The sequence below is a fragment of the Tupaia chinensis genome, unplaced genomic scaffold, assembly GCF_000334495.1.
Source record: "Tupaia chinensis unplaced genomic scaffold, TupChi_1.0 Scaffold000407_4, whole genome shotgun sequence".
In the NCBI taxonomy this organism is placed as follows: Eukaryota; Metazoa; Chordata; class Mammalia; order Scandentia; family Tupaiidae; genus Tupaia; species Tupaia belangeri.
In genome coordinates, this window is record NW_006159912.1 from 3,613,074 (window position 1) to 3,627,174 (window position 14,101).

Consider the following 14,101-nt stretch of genomic DNA (forward strand, 5'->3'; position numbering starts at 1 on the left):
AAGGTTTCAGCAGGGAAGAGTTGGTGCTCCCTTTGTGTTTCAGTGCATGGGCACTGACAAGGAAGTAGCATTTGAAGCTGTTCAGTGACCTTCTGCTTTCTCCACAATTGTATCCATGTCACTGAACTACTCGGAGTTATTGAACCCCTCAGTGACCTGCTGAGGGTATTCAGGTCCTACCGTGTCCCTGTTTGTTTGTGACACCGCTTTCGATCTTTCTTCCCCTCACACTCATTGGTGTTGCTTCCTGACGCCTTCTTCTTGGTGCTGAATACCTGGGGCTGTCAAAGCAGCTTTTCCTAATCTTACTTTCTACTTCAGAGTTGCAAAAGGCTAGCTAGCCTGCATCCACCTTCCCCACAGCTGCTCCCTGCCAGACCTGCTTCCCAATTAACAGCTAGTCATGCAGTCCCCAGGACTAGCAGCTTTGCAATGGTAAATCACATGCACTGATGGAACTTGATGGAAGCTGTTTTCTCTCCTCTCCCCCCACCCTCATGGGAAATTGCCCACAACGCAAATCATGGTGAAAGTCAACTGAGATTCAGTATTTGGTGGCACTGGCTTTATGTTACAGGACCTAGAAGTTGTTTTACTTGGTCTCTGTTTTATCTTTGATGCCTGCACTTACAGATTTATATTTATTGCTTTTGTATCAGAGCTGCCTAATAGGAGCCTAGAATAATCACTCCCTCAGGAACTCATGCCTCTTATTGTGCTCTCACTCTAGGTTCTTATTGCTTCCCATTTGCCATCGTATGAGCTTCGCCACAACCAAGTAGAGTCTATTTTCCTATCAGCTATCGACATGTACGGACATCAGTTTTGCATAGAGAACCTGCAGGTATATATGGATCTACAGTCCTCTTCTACCACTCTGCACTCCTGTTCACTCTGTTCCCAAGCATAGTTTAATTAAGCAACAATCAAACAATCAATTAGTTTTGATTTTCCCATGTAATGAAGTTTCATACCTTGCTTTCTAAAATGACTTATAGTTATGAATATTTTTTCATAAAAATTCTGTTAGAATTGCAGGTTAGCTTAAAAATCAAGGAGCTCGGTCTTGACAGAAATGTCTTACTGAAGACTACCTCTTGTGCATTTATTTAGAAAGTATTCTTTTAAAAAAATTTTTTTAAAGATTTATTTTTAATTTTTATTTATTTTCATTATTCTTCAGTTTTGACCAGGGAGAGACAGAGAGAAAGAGAGAGCAAGAAAGGAAGCCACCAGGTCTGGGACTTGAACCATAGTTGGCCACATGGAAGTCTAGCGCCTCAACCACCACGCCACCTGCTGGTCCCTCTATATCTAGAAAGTATTCTTTTTTTTTGGTTGGGGGAGAGGTTTTTGCTATGGGGCGCAGGTGCTTGACAGAGAGACAGAAAGTGAGAAATCACATCACCCCCTAAGGGGATGGCCATGCCGCAATCCCTTCTGTTCTCCTCTCGGAATCTTGGGCAAGCATGCACATGTGCCTGACATGAGTTTAAGCCACTGGGTCTAGGACTCAAACCACAGTCGACTACATTGGAGTCTAGCAACATAGCCATTACGCCAACTGCTGGTCACTAGAAAATATTCTAAGCCAGGTTTAAGAGGCAGCACAGTTTGATTTCTGCTATTTAAATCAGATGTATTCATAAGTAGCTGTTGCTCTTTTGAAGACAAAGCTATTTCAGTATCATCTAATTTTATTATAATGCTTACTATTAAGCTTTATAAAGATCCAATTTTATAAGGGTTTATTGACTAATTGTACTACTCATTAGAAGGACCTTGACTATTATTATTATTATTTTTTAAATTTTTCTTTGGAGAGGTTTTTTGCTCTAGGGCGGGTGCGTTCTTCAGAAAGACAGAGACAGAGAGATAGAAAGTGAGAAATCACCCTCCCCCCTCCCCCGGAGGGGAATGGAAGCACCACAATCCCTTATCTTTCTCTTGGGATCTTGGGCACGCATGCACACATGCCTGGAGTCTGTTTAAGCCACCGGGTCTGGGACTCGAACTGTGGTTGACTAAATGGGAGTCCAGCAATGTAGCCATTATGCCATCTGCTTGTCCCACTTGACTATTATTTTTTTAAAGAATTATTTAATTTTACTTATTATTATATTTTTTTAATTTGACCAGAGAGAGATAGAAGGAAAATGAGAAAGCAAGTCACCAGGTTCAGGACTCAAACCATGGTTGGCCATGTGGAAGTCCAGTCAGTGCCTTAACCAACACCATGCCATCTGCTGACCCCTTGACTATTATTTCTTAAACAACATAATTTTCTCAGGAGTGACTATTTTTCTATCTGTTAACAAGGCTGCTGTTGTTATTTGGCCAAGGGAATCTTCAGACTTCCTGTAAGATTCCCTCCTAGAGAAGCTAGAGGGGAAAGAGGATACTTTTTCTTAATTAGTTCATAGTTGAAATGTAGGGTTTCAACTAGGGCTCAAATCTAGAGCTTACAGGGCCAGCCCTGTGGCCTGGTGGTTAAGAGAGCTGGATCCCATATGCCTGACCACATGGATCGAATCTGGATCTGATGGTTTGAAAAACACAGGAGGCAGGGAGCCAGCAAGTGGCATGGTGGTTAAAGCACTTAGATTTCCACGTCTGACTGTGGTTCGAGTCCCAGACCTGGAGGTTTGAAACATTTGCTCGGAGCATATGTGTGTGTGTGTGTGTGTGTGTGCTCAAAATCTCAAGAGGAGAATAGAGGGCAGGAGATTGTGGTGTGGAGACCAGCAGTTAGCGTAATGGCTATGTCGCTGGACTCCCATGTAGATGTAGTTGACCGCGGTTCGAGTCCTGGACCCGGTGGCTTAAACTCATGCCGGGTACGTGTGCATGCATGACCAAGATTCTGAGAGGAGAATGGAAGAGAAGGAGTTGTGGCATGGCTATTCTCCCTGGGGATTGATTTCTCTCTTTCTTTCTCTTTGTCTCTCTTTGTCTTTCTGGCGAGCACATGTGCCCTATGGCAAAACCTCTCCAGATAAAAAAAAGAGAGAGAGAGTTTGTGGTGTGGCCATCCCCCTTGGGGGGTGATTTCTCGCTTTCCCTCTCTTTGTCTCTGGAGAGCATACATGCCCTATAACAGGAACCTAAAACAAAAACACAGCGAACATGTGTGCATACATGTCCAAAATCCCAGCAGCACAGGGAAATGAAGAAGAAAGGACAGCGCCATGACCATTGCCCCATTGGGGGTGCTTTCTCCCTCTCTTTTATTTTAGGCTTTTGCCATAGGGTGCATGCACTCTCTGGAGAGAGACAGTGAGAGGGAAAGCGAGAAATCATCTCCTTAGGAGGGTGTGGCCACACTGCAGCCCATTCTCCTCCATTTTCCCCTTGGGCTTTGGGGCACATACACACACACATTCAATGTAATTTTTGAGCTACCAGGTCTGGGACATGAACTGCAGTCAGTCATGTGGGAGTCTAGCACCTTAACCACTGTATTACCTGCTGACCCCAAGCCTTCTCTCTCTTGTTCTTTCTTTCTGTCTCTCTGTGTTAAGCACACACACTCTCTGGCAAATTAAGGGGAAAAAAACTTAGCGTTTACAATATATTAGAACATTGAGACAATATTCAGAAAGTAGAGTACATACATATAGTAGAAAGGATAATAATAGTCATAAACACTTCTTATAATAGCTTATACTTGATGTAATATTCTATGAATTTTACCAATATTTGCTCATATAATCTTCAAAACAGTTCTATGAGAATAGGTATTACTATTTGCCCCATTTTCTAGCTGAGAAAGTTGAGGCACAGAAGGGTTACATTCGTACACTGCATTCATAGATAGAATTCTGAGGTTTCTTAGGAATGCTTTAAATGCCATATACTGTGCTTTGAAATTGTTCTCTTTAGGATGTAATGTTTTAAGCCTGTTTTTGTACCTTTCAGAAACTCATCCTATCTGAGACATCTATTTTTGATGTCCTACCAAACTTCTTCTATCATAGCAACCAGGTAGTGAGGATGGCAGCTCTGGAGGTAAGTTATCATGGGAAAAATAGCATGACTTTTTTCTTTGTTTCTAGCTGTTTCTTGTGTTTTTGTGTTTTGTTTTGTTTTGTTTTGCTATCATGTCTGTTCTTTTTCTTCAGTCGTAAGGTTGGTTCTTAGGGTTGTCTTCCTCTGAAACAATAATTAGTTATTCGAGTACCTTACTCACGTGTTTCACTGGAACTAATCACCAGCTCGTGGATTCCAATCACAGGAAGATAGTTGTTAGTACTTTTCAATTGTCTCTCCTTTCCCAGTATTTCAGTTCTCTTATTTCATAATAAATGAGGATTCCCTATAATACAGTAAGTGAAAAAAATGTACGGTCAATCAGAACGTGTGTAATCTTATCATTTTGGCCAAATTAAAATGGATTTGTAGTTGTAGTTTGAATTATAAGCAGCTCTTATGAAATATTTCCTCATAGAAAAGAAAGTAGTAATATTTAATGAACTGTGTTTTAGGTACTTTTTTTTCTCATTTAATTCTACAATTACTTCATGAAGTAAGAAGAAAGTGAGAGACTGAGGTTAAGTGACTTATCCAAAATCACGCAGATAATCAGTATAAGAATTTTGCATTTGAACTCAGGTCAATCCAACTCCAAAGATTTTTCTGCTTCTACCACAGCCCTCTACCTCATTAAGCACAAAGATTGCAGGCCCTGAATACTGTTGTAAAAATTGCCAAGTAGATATTTTTTTGAAGATGGGAAAAAAGGAGTGTTTTAGATGATTTTATGTAATATAACATCACCACAGTCTGTTGACAGCTCTTTTGGGTTACTTTTTATTTGTATTCTATAGGTAGAATATAAAATATTTTACTCAATAATTACTACATTTTTAGAATATCTAAGTGTTTTACAGTGCTTTCATGTCTTTTAATGAGAAGCCTCCTTATATACCTCACATGCTGATCAAATCTCTTGTAGCATTTTATGTGCATGGCCAATTGGCTGTGAAGTATGTGAGGCTGGACTGGCATTTTTACTGAGATGTAGCCTGTTGCTGTTTCTTTAACTCTCAAGTCAGGTTAATTTGTTTGGAGTAATACTTGTCAAATGATGTCTTAATTGCTTGTGCCTAAGATTTGAGGATCTAAATAATCCCAAATTGATTTTCAGCAGTAGGGGAGAAAAACACAAATGTACAGATAGTAAAAGAGTTGAACTATTGGGTTGTTGGGAAAGGGATGCTTCGTTTTTGCATAGAAAAACACATCATGACTTTTCTGACAATCTAATATAATGCTATTTCCTTTAGCTTTCATTTATTCCTTAAGTAGCCCAGAATCAGCACCTTTTATTCTTCTCCTTTTGCTTTTATTTTCCATTGAAATAATCATGCCTAATGAATAAATAGTTGCGGTTCTATAAGCTCCTCTTTGCTAAAGATCAAACTTTCTCCAGAGTTTAGGTGAGCATGAGAAAAGGTTTACAGTACACCTGGATGTGTTCAACAGAGGCAAACTAGTTTGGTTTGTAAAGATAGTTATGGGTATAGTATGAAGGCTACAGCTTTATTAATTAAAGCAGGGTATATAAATGCAGGGCTTTGGAACTTCTCTCACTACACCACTTTCTGTGTCTTGAAGAAATGTCCAGACTCTTTTCTGGGTTAGCCATTCTCTTAGTTTCTGTTTTTGAAGTTTACTTACTGAGAATTACTTTTTAACCAGGTATATGTTCGAAGGGCTTATATTGCCTATGAACTTAACAGTGTACAACACCGCCAGCTTAAAGACAACACCTGCGTGGTGGAATTCCAGTTCATGCTGCCCACATCCCATCCGAACAGGTGAGTTTGAGCTGGTATGTGCACCTGAACCAGCCAGAGGTATATCAGGAGAGTTAAGGGTGTAATATGTATTATTTCAGCTAGAATTATAGAGCAAAAAATGAATTAATTTGCATCTTAAGAAAAGAGTCTTTTAGTACCCACCTCTTTGATCTGGAGAGATAAATATGAACTAATTAAGATACAAGTTTAGGATTACTTTACTTGTTCTTGCATGTATTAATGTCACTGAGGGAAAAATAGTTCTTTTTCTTCCTTTCTTCCTTCCTCTCCCACTCTCTCTCTCTCTCTCTCTCTCATTCTCATTTATTTTCAGTCTCTCTTTCTCCCTTTTTCTATTAAATTAGCATTTATTAATATTTTACTTGCTGGAACTGTGCCAGAAAAATCACTTTTTTTTTAAACAGTTTTAAGTCAACAGAGCAAAAAAGTATCTTGGTTGGAATGCTTTGCCTTTCGATAAGTTTGCTATGGATCAAGGCTATATCTGATCCCGTTTCATTATCTCCCTAAAAACAGACACCTTAATGTAGCAGTTGAAATCCAATCAGTTTTTAAAAATCACATTTTAGAACCAGACTTCTTAAATTCAAATAAATTCCTTAATTTGCCATGTTAATTCCATTATTCTTCCCTTGCTAAGTCCTTTAAAAAATTAAATGTACATTTGGAAATGTACATAATTATTACTCTGATTTTAAAATGAAAATACCTCATTTATCTTACATATTCACTCTTTAAAAAGTGTTCAGAAGCAATGAAAATCTAGGAATTTCACTCACATATATGTTCATATTCTTCTGCATTTTCATTCTTTTTAGTAATACCACAGGAAATATAAATACCTCAGCCAATCTTAACCTGCCCCTCTCCATTTCTTCTTTATGGCCTTTGGTTCTTCACTTGGTATTACAAAGTACTATGTCTTTGGGGATCCTTAGTTATAGACACCAGAAATGGTTTTGTTCTGAATTGCCACTTCACCCAAAGCAATAGAAACCCTTTCTGTAGACAAAGAAGTCTGTGCTGAGACTTTCAGCCACTGGATGCCACTGTTGATCCAGCAGAGGTCGGCAGATGAGCAGAAGCATCTTCAGAAAGTGTATCTCTCTCTTCTTTGTCTCAGAAGATCCTTTCACTTCTGTAACCTCAAAAATACCTTATGGTTGGCAGAGAAAAGCATATATCCTTGATTTAGCAACCATCTCTCGGCACATTTTTGCCTCCATGGATTTCAGAATCTCATTTTCTAGAAACGAATGGTTGTCCTTCAGCGAGCGGTGAAGTACTCATAGCACACATGGGCTCGGCACTCGGTCTTCTTTCTTTTCCCGCATTCTTTGAATAATTGTAGAGAACCGCATGCTATACTTAATGCTCCTTGTAAGTCTCAAGACAGTCTCCTTTTCTTCCTGCTTTTCACTACGTCTTCCCTTTGGGCAGTGATTTGTAGTCAGGCTGCAGGGCTGCTTCTGATTTCCTTCCCTCCTCCTCACTCCCCTTGTCTTTCTGAATTGCTCTCCCTGTGCCACTTTTTTCATTTGAGGGTATGTGTCCAGTCTGGCGAGGGAAAGTTGAATGAAAAATGAGAGAAGTTCTTCTTAACTGCTTTGTTCAGAATTCTTATTTACCTTTTCACATCAGAGGCATGAATCTTAGTCCTAATGTTGTTTCAAAACTTACATCCTTGTCCTCCCAACATCTGAGGTGAACACACTCTGTGGATAAAGACCCTACTTGAACAGAACTGTATTCTTGTAGCCTCTCCAATGTCTTCCGTGGTTGTGTGTGTAACTGTAAAGTTCCTGGATCATCATCACATCATTATTGGTATATGTGTGAAGGGGAAGGTAAGTGCAGATTGAGGACAAAAGAGAAAATACGAAAACCAGAAAAATGTTAAATTTACTTTAAGGCTTTTTCTAGAGCTAGGATCCTTTTGCTAGTTTAGGATCAAACTATCACATCTGATCACAAACAATAAGTTAATTTTAGAGTACAGCTTATTCAGACAATTATCACACATTTGCTATTTGAATTTAATTTTGTAAGATTTCATGTTTTCTTTCAAATATTTTGTTACAGTTTGGAGTTATAATCCCATTCTGACTGGTGTACTACAGTACACCAACTAGTGTACTACCGTTCAATTCTGACACTAAGCATCCAGATTTAGATCAGATGCCACAAGTTAAGGGCTCAGTCCTCAACAAAACTGTTGCTACTTCAGGTGGTGTCACAAATGGGGTCCTACCCGGCAACCTGCACTGCCGTCCAACTGGCTATATCTTTGAGAGGTTCCACAACCCCCAATAGAACAACTCTAAGAACTCAAGCATTACAGTTTTATTATAAAGGATATGTATTTGGATCTGCTAAATGACTAAACACACAGAGGCGAAGTCTGCAGAGGTGTCTCAAAACACCCAACACCCGACTTCTGTGTTCTTTGGCTCTGGAGTCAGGATGCATCAGCCTGTTGACCCATCAGTGTGCTCACCAGCCAAGAGGCTCTACTGAGCTTCAGAGTCCAAAGTTTTACCATGGTTTCATTGCACAGGCAGGACTGATAAAATCATGGTCTATATGAGTTAATTCAATCTAGCCTCCCAGAAACTGGCTGGCTTAAAACTCCCACACTTTAATTTCATAGTTGGTCTTTCTGGTGACCAGCTCCTGTCTTGAGTCATCTCATTTAAGCATAAACTCAGATGTAACTCAAGGAATTCATTAATAACAGATGCTCCTATTACTTAAAAAGAATCCAAGGATTTAGAGTATTTCTCCCAGAAACCAGGAACAATGGCCAGTCATATTCTTTATTAAGCAATGGCCTACTCACCTTAAAAAAGAAAGTAAAATCTTTAGTTTTAGTTACTTTTCAAGCTATTTATAACTTTTTTTTTTTTTTTTTTTTAAGTTCTTTGCTGTAGGGCACATGTGCTCGCTGGAAAGAGGTGGGGGGGTAGTGGGACAGGGGAGTGAGAAGTCACCCGCCAGGGGGGATGGCCATGCTGCAGTCCCTTCCCCTCCATTCTTCTCCTGGCATTTTGGGCATGCATGCATAGGTGCCCAGTGTGATTTTGAAGGCACAGGTCTAGGACCCGACCGTGGTCAGCCATGTAGGAGTCCAGTGCCTTAAGCACCATAGCACCATGTCATTTGCTGTCCCCAGTAACTTTTTTTTCCTAACACCAGAACTTTTATTTCTTTCTATTTTTATTGTTTTAAACAAATGGACAATTAGCATGTTGTTTCTCATCTATAGAAATAAGTTACAGAACACTACCAGTATTCATTCTACTCCCAGTCTAGTACAGCTCAAGGACACAGTTATGTCTACTAACCACCAGATTAATGATTTTCTGAATTATCTGGAGAACATTTGGAAAATATAAATATGGGAGACTTGATTCATTTTGGATTAGCAGGTGACTACTTTCTGAAGAACTTCTCTGATAATTCAGATGAACACCTATAAGTGGGAATGTCTATTTCTAGACTAGTACCATATAATAGAAAGACAATGTAAGCCAGGTATGTAATTTTTCATTTTGTTTGGGCCACAGTAAAAAGGGTAAAAAGAACCATATAAATTTAATATTATTTAACAGTTTAACTCATTATATGCAAGATGCCATTATAATATGTAATAAAACTTATTCATGAGATATTTTTTGTTCTTGTATTCATAACCTACCTTTGAAATTTAGGGTGTATTTTGTACTTACAGCATATCTCAATTTTAAGCACTCACTAGCCGTGATGGCTAGTGGCTATCATATTGAACAGCTCAACTCTAGACCCAAAATTAATTAGGACAATCACACTGAGTCCTCTTTGTTTTGTGTTACTAGTAATGTAGCAGTGCCCTTAGGAGAGAGGTTAAAAAAAAAACAAAAACCCTCTTGTTTTTATGTTTTTTGTTCTTTGTAGTTTCAGGAATTATCCATACCTGATACTATAAATATTACACTACAATACTTTATACACATTTTAAAAATTACTTGTGAGAATAAATTACAGGCATAGAAATTATACTTTTTGTTTGTTTGTTTTTTAGCTTTGCTATAGGGTGTGTGTACTTGCCAAACTTGCCAAAAAAGAAACAGAGGGAGGGAAAGTGAGAAATCACCTCTTAGGGGATTAGTCACACTGCAGTCCCTCCTCCTCCAGACTTATCTTGGGATCTTAGGCATGCATGTACACACACCAGGCATGACTTTCAAGCCCCCGGATCTGGGACTTGAACCACCTGGCAAGGCAGGTGGGATTCAGCACTTTAACCTCCATGCCACATGCTGGCCCCAAATGATATGTATTTTACTTACTGATGCAAAATAATTTTATATTTTTCAATTGGGATTAATAAACCAAAAATTCCTTCACGTGCACATGAGAGCGAGAATAGGTCATACCACAATCCCTTTTGCTCCAAATCTCTATCCCATCAGATTCTGAGCATATGTGCATGTACCTGGTATGAAGCTGATAGGGCTGGAACTCAAACTTAGCCACATGGGATCTGGTTTCCTCTGTGCTGTACCTGACTCCTGCGTTAAGTGGTTGGCCATGTTTAACCATTTTTTTGTGTGTGTTTTCTTTTCCGGCATTTAGTCTTCATGTTCCTAGCCAGATGTTTAATGAGGTGGCCTACATTTGCTTATCATGTTGTTAGAAGTATCTCTGTAAGCTGTAATGTAAGGCAAGGCTGTGGTCTTACTGTATATGATGTCACCTGATAGAATTCCACTCCTGCAGTTTGATTTTGGCTAGTGGTTCAGCCTCATAAGTTAGGATGAAACATGGCTCTCTTTGTGCAAACTGACAGCAGCAGAGTATTTTTATAATTTGACCAGAAAGAGATAGAGAGAAAGAGAAGGAAAGTGAGAAAGCGAGTTGCTCGGTCCAGGACTCAAACCACAGTTGACCATGTGGGAATCCAGTGCCTTACTCACCATGCCACCTTCCTGCCCTAGGACCTGTTTAAATTTTTATAGACCTAGGCAAAATATATTACAGATGAGTAGAGCAGCCTCTAAGAAGGGGCACTTAGGCATTTACTGTCTGTTGTACATGTTTGGTACCTTTTGATTTTTGTTTTAATTCATTGTAGGATTTTTGTATTGCTTGACATTTAGTTTCTCTGTTTTTCAATATACTTTGATTGGGATTTTTTCCTAGTAGTCTTCTCAATATTTAAGAAGGAAAAAGCAAATTACTTAATAGTTATTTCTAAACTCTTGTGACCTCCTGTTTTATTCTTTTCGCTAGTATTGCTTCAATGAAGGTATATTGTCTTCTTCATCTTCTACCTAAGACTTCCCCTTTTTTCTGCGAATGTTAGTACAAACTTATTTGTCATCCTCAGGTCGTATTCACCAGGAAACCTAGTTACTGGAGCTTCACTTAAGGAACCTATGGTCTGGATTTACCCCTTTCTTGTTAAATTCCCTCCACTTGAACAGCAGCTGCAGAGATTTTCCTAACTTAAATATATTAGAAAGCTCTATAAATAAATGTTAACACATTAATGTGTTTGTATGTGTGTTTATGGAGGGAGAAGGCTTTTATTTTTTAACCTTCTTAACATTTGAAGGTTGTGTGCTATTGTATTTGAATTTTATTGATTTATCTTTTTTGAGGGGAGGGAATTTTTTCTTTTTTTTCTCTCTTAAAGGTGACTTGGGGCCGATTAGCAAATGTTCTTGAAGAAGTGGGTTTCTTCCCTCATATTCTTGAAGTAGGAATGGTTGGAATGACTGATCTGTACTAAGAACATTTTGTTTCTTCTCAATATTTAAGAAGAACATTTTGTATCTTCTCAATATTTAAGAAGAAAAAAGGTAATTCCTACAATGAATTACCTCTAGGACCTAATTTCTCTACGATTTTACGAATCTAGCTCTTGAGTTAATTATCCAATGTTTTACATGGATTAATCCTGGAGCTCAGACTGTATCATTCAACATTCCTGTTTCTCTTTCTTTCTCCAGTGAGACTCAGGGTTCAGAGCCCCAGGTGTGTATGTGTCTCTTTTCCCATTCTGAAACCCTAGGATCGCTCACTGGTGTTAGAGATGCAAAAGCTTATTACACTGAAGCATAATCATGAATGTTTTTATTTTTCACAATTCATTGAATCATTTGACAGTCAGGATTTCTCTTAACTTTGGGCATATCAAGTGCTTCCGAATATTCTGAAACAAGTTCTCTAGTCAGCCTATAAATATTTGACCCTCTAAAATATAGCTGTTTTTATACAAGCATGTGTAAAGTATATTATTTCATAGATTCTGTGGCTATGCATATGGCTCTGTATATTATGACAGTCTGGGAATACAAAATTCGAAACTAAATGATTTTCATAAGTAACACATTAGTGATTGTGGCTAATTGTTTTTTATCTTTTAATTTGTGATTCAAATAAGAAGCATCAAAATTGATGCAGGAGATGGAACTACACTTTGTTGTTCATTTCTGTACATACATAATGGGTGAGGACCTATTGGTGTTTATCTCCACCTATCTGTTAGGTGGAAATCCATGCTTTAGTTACATTGGGTTGCATTGCACCTTCTCTGCTATGTGCTCTTTGTGAATTTGGCCTTCTGTGTTAGTGCTTTAATTCAAGTACCTGTCTTTTCTCACGACTTAAATCCAGAAGAGGTCGGCTGTGTTCTCCCCTAATAGCACATGTTTTGGTCATGGCTCAGTTTAGGCTTCATAGCACCATCAATGTTCAACTGTCGGTGGGTGGCCTCTGGACCTTCTGTTTATTTGAGGAAAGTTAGAAATCGCAATCAATAAGCAGCCTGCTTCCATTCTTGGGAATTCTGATATCAGACCCTTCTTTGGATAGTACTGAGAGACTCAAAAAGTCATCCAACTTGTAGCATAATTTAGCAGTAGGAGCACCTGGTTGTAGTTAGCAGGTCAGAATGAGCTATAAATAATAAAATCCTACAGTGCTTGCTACCTTTATTCAGGGTAGTCTGCTGATAAGATGCAAGCATCTGGCAGGAGAGAAGATTCTCAGCAGGTTTAAGTGCTTACCAAAGTGCTTTCCTGTATCCATGGCTCAGCTTCTAGTCTCTGCTGTGTTATTTTGGCACTCTAGACTTGTAAGATTGGAGAGTCGAGTTTAAAACTCTCAATATATCATTAGGGTAGCCCAAGGTCCCTTCTTGTCAAGGAAAGACTAGCTGATTCCAGTGGGAAGGAAAAGCAGAATCCAGGGCACCTGTAAATCCCTGTAGTTTTGTGCTGTGGGTTTGTAGCTAATTACACGGCAGGCAACAGTAATATGCCGTAGCCCTGTTGGTGTACTTGTTTCAGAAAGAGCAAAATCTTCCAGCAGAGCAAAGAAGGGGCTTTGGAGGCACTGCAAATGAATGAAACAATGATCATTTTATAGTAAACTAAAACTCCGTAGTGGAATCAGGGCATCTGAACTGCAAAGAGGTGGTGGGGGAGATGCCAATAGAAATACACGGTTCAGATGTGTTTTACAGCTCTTGATTTGGATTCTCCTACAGAAATACAGTCACGCAAGGAGACCACCACTGGTCACAGTCAGTCAAATTGCTCTTTCTCCTATGTTACTGCTGTTAGTGACTGCTAGTAGGTTATGTAGCCGACCTCTTCTGATTCTGCTTTGCTGCCTGATTTCAAAAGATTTGCCCTATACTGGCTCTCAGTCGCAGCTTGATGTAACCACTGCTTGTTTGCATGCATCCCCATCATTTTCATATAGGCTTTTTTTTTTTTTTCCTCCTTCTTCCAGTTAGAAGGCAAAAGAATTGGGAGCATTTTTATATGATAAAAGATTTATGTAGGGCCAGCTAGAATCGAGCAAAATGAAATTCAGCTGGAAGGGATGGTAAAAAGGCTCAGAGAACTTGTGACTGCCAGAGAAGTCAGTGTTCCTTAAATTAAAGAGGGTTCAGCTAGCAGGCAGCAACTCTGACTTTGCATTCATATTGAAGCAGGCTCCCCAGCCATTCTGGGCAGGCAGATCAATAAAATCAGAGGTGACTTAATGCCAAGGACCTCAGAATTCAAAGGATTTCTCTTGTCCTTCTTTAAAGTCTATATTGATGTAGAATGCTAGCTTTGGGAGCAGAGATGAGAAAATGTCAGGTCTAGATTCTGGTTTGTGACACCATATTGAAAAATGTCCTTGGAAGGCATCCCTTTTGATTTCTCAGTTACTATATCTGTAAAATGGAGCTAATTTACTAGAAAGTAGTCCCAATATTTATCAAAACATTGTGAATGACA

At 39.0% G+C, this 14,101-nt stretch overlaps 1 protein-coding gene across 1 annotated transcript in view; it reads left to right on the plus strand.

The window, feature by feature from the left end:
* The window catches only part of ACACA (acetyl-CoA carboxylase alpha), a 335,657-nt gene that overhangs the window by 178,978 nt on the left and 142,578 nt on the right, over positions 1–14,101 (plus strand). Inside the window, exons 27-29 of the mRNA XM_006154441.3 lie at positions 731–844; positions 3,919–4,008; positions 5,701–5,819. Coding sequence (XP_006154503.1) covers positions 731–844; positions 3,919–4,008; positions 5,701–5,819 — 323 coding nt within the window. The remainder of the gene's footprint in view (positions 1–730; positions 845–3,918; positions 4,009–5,700; positions 5,820–14,101) is intronic.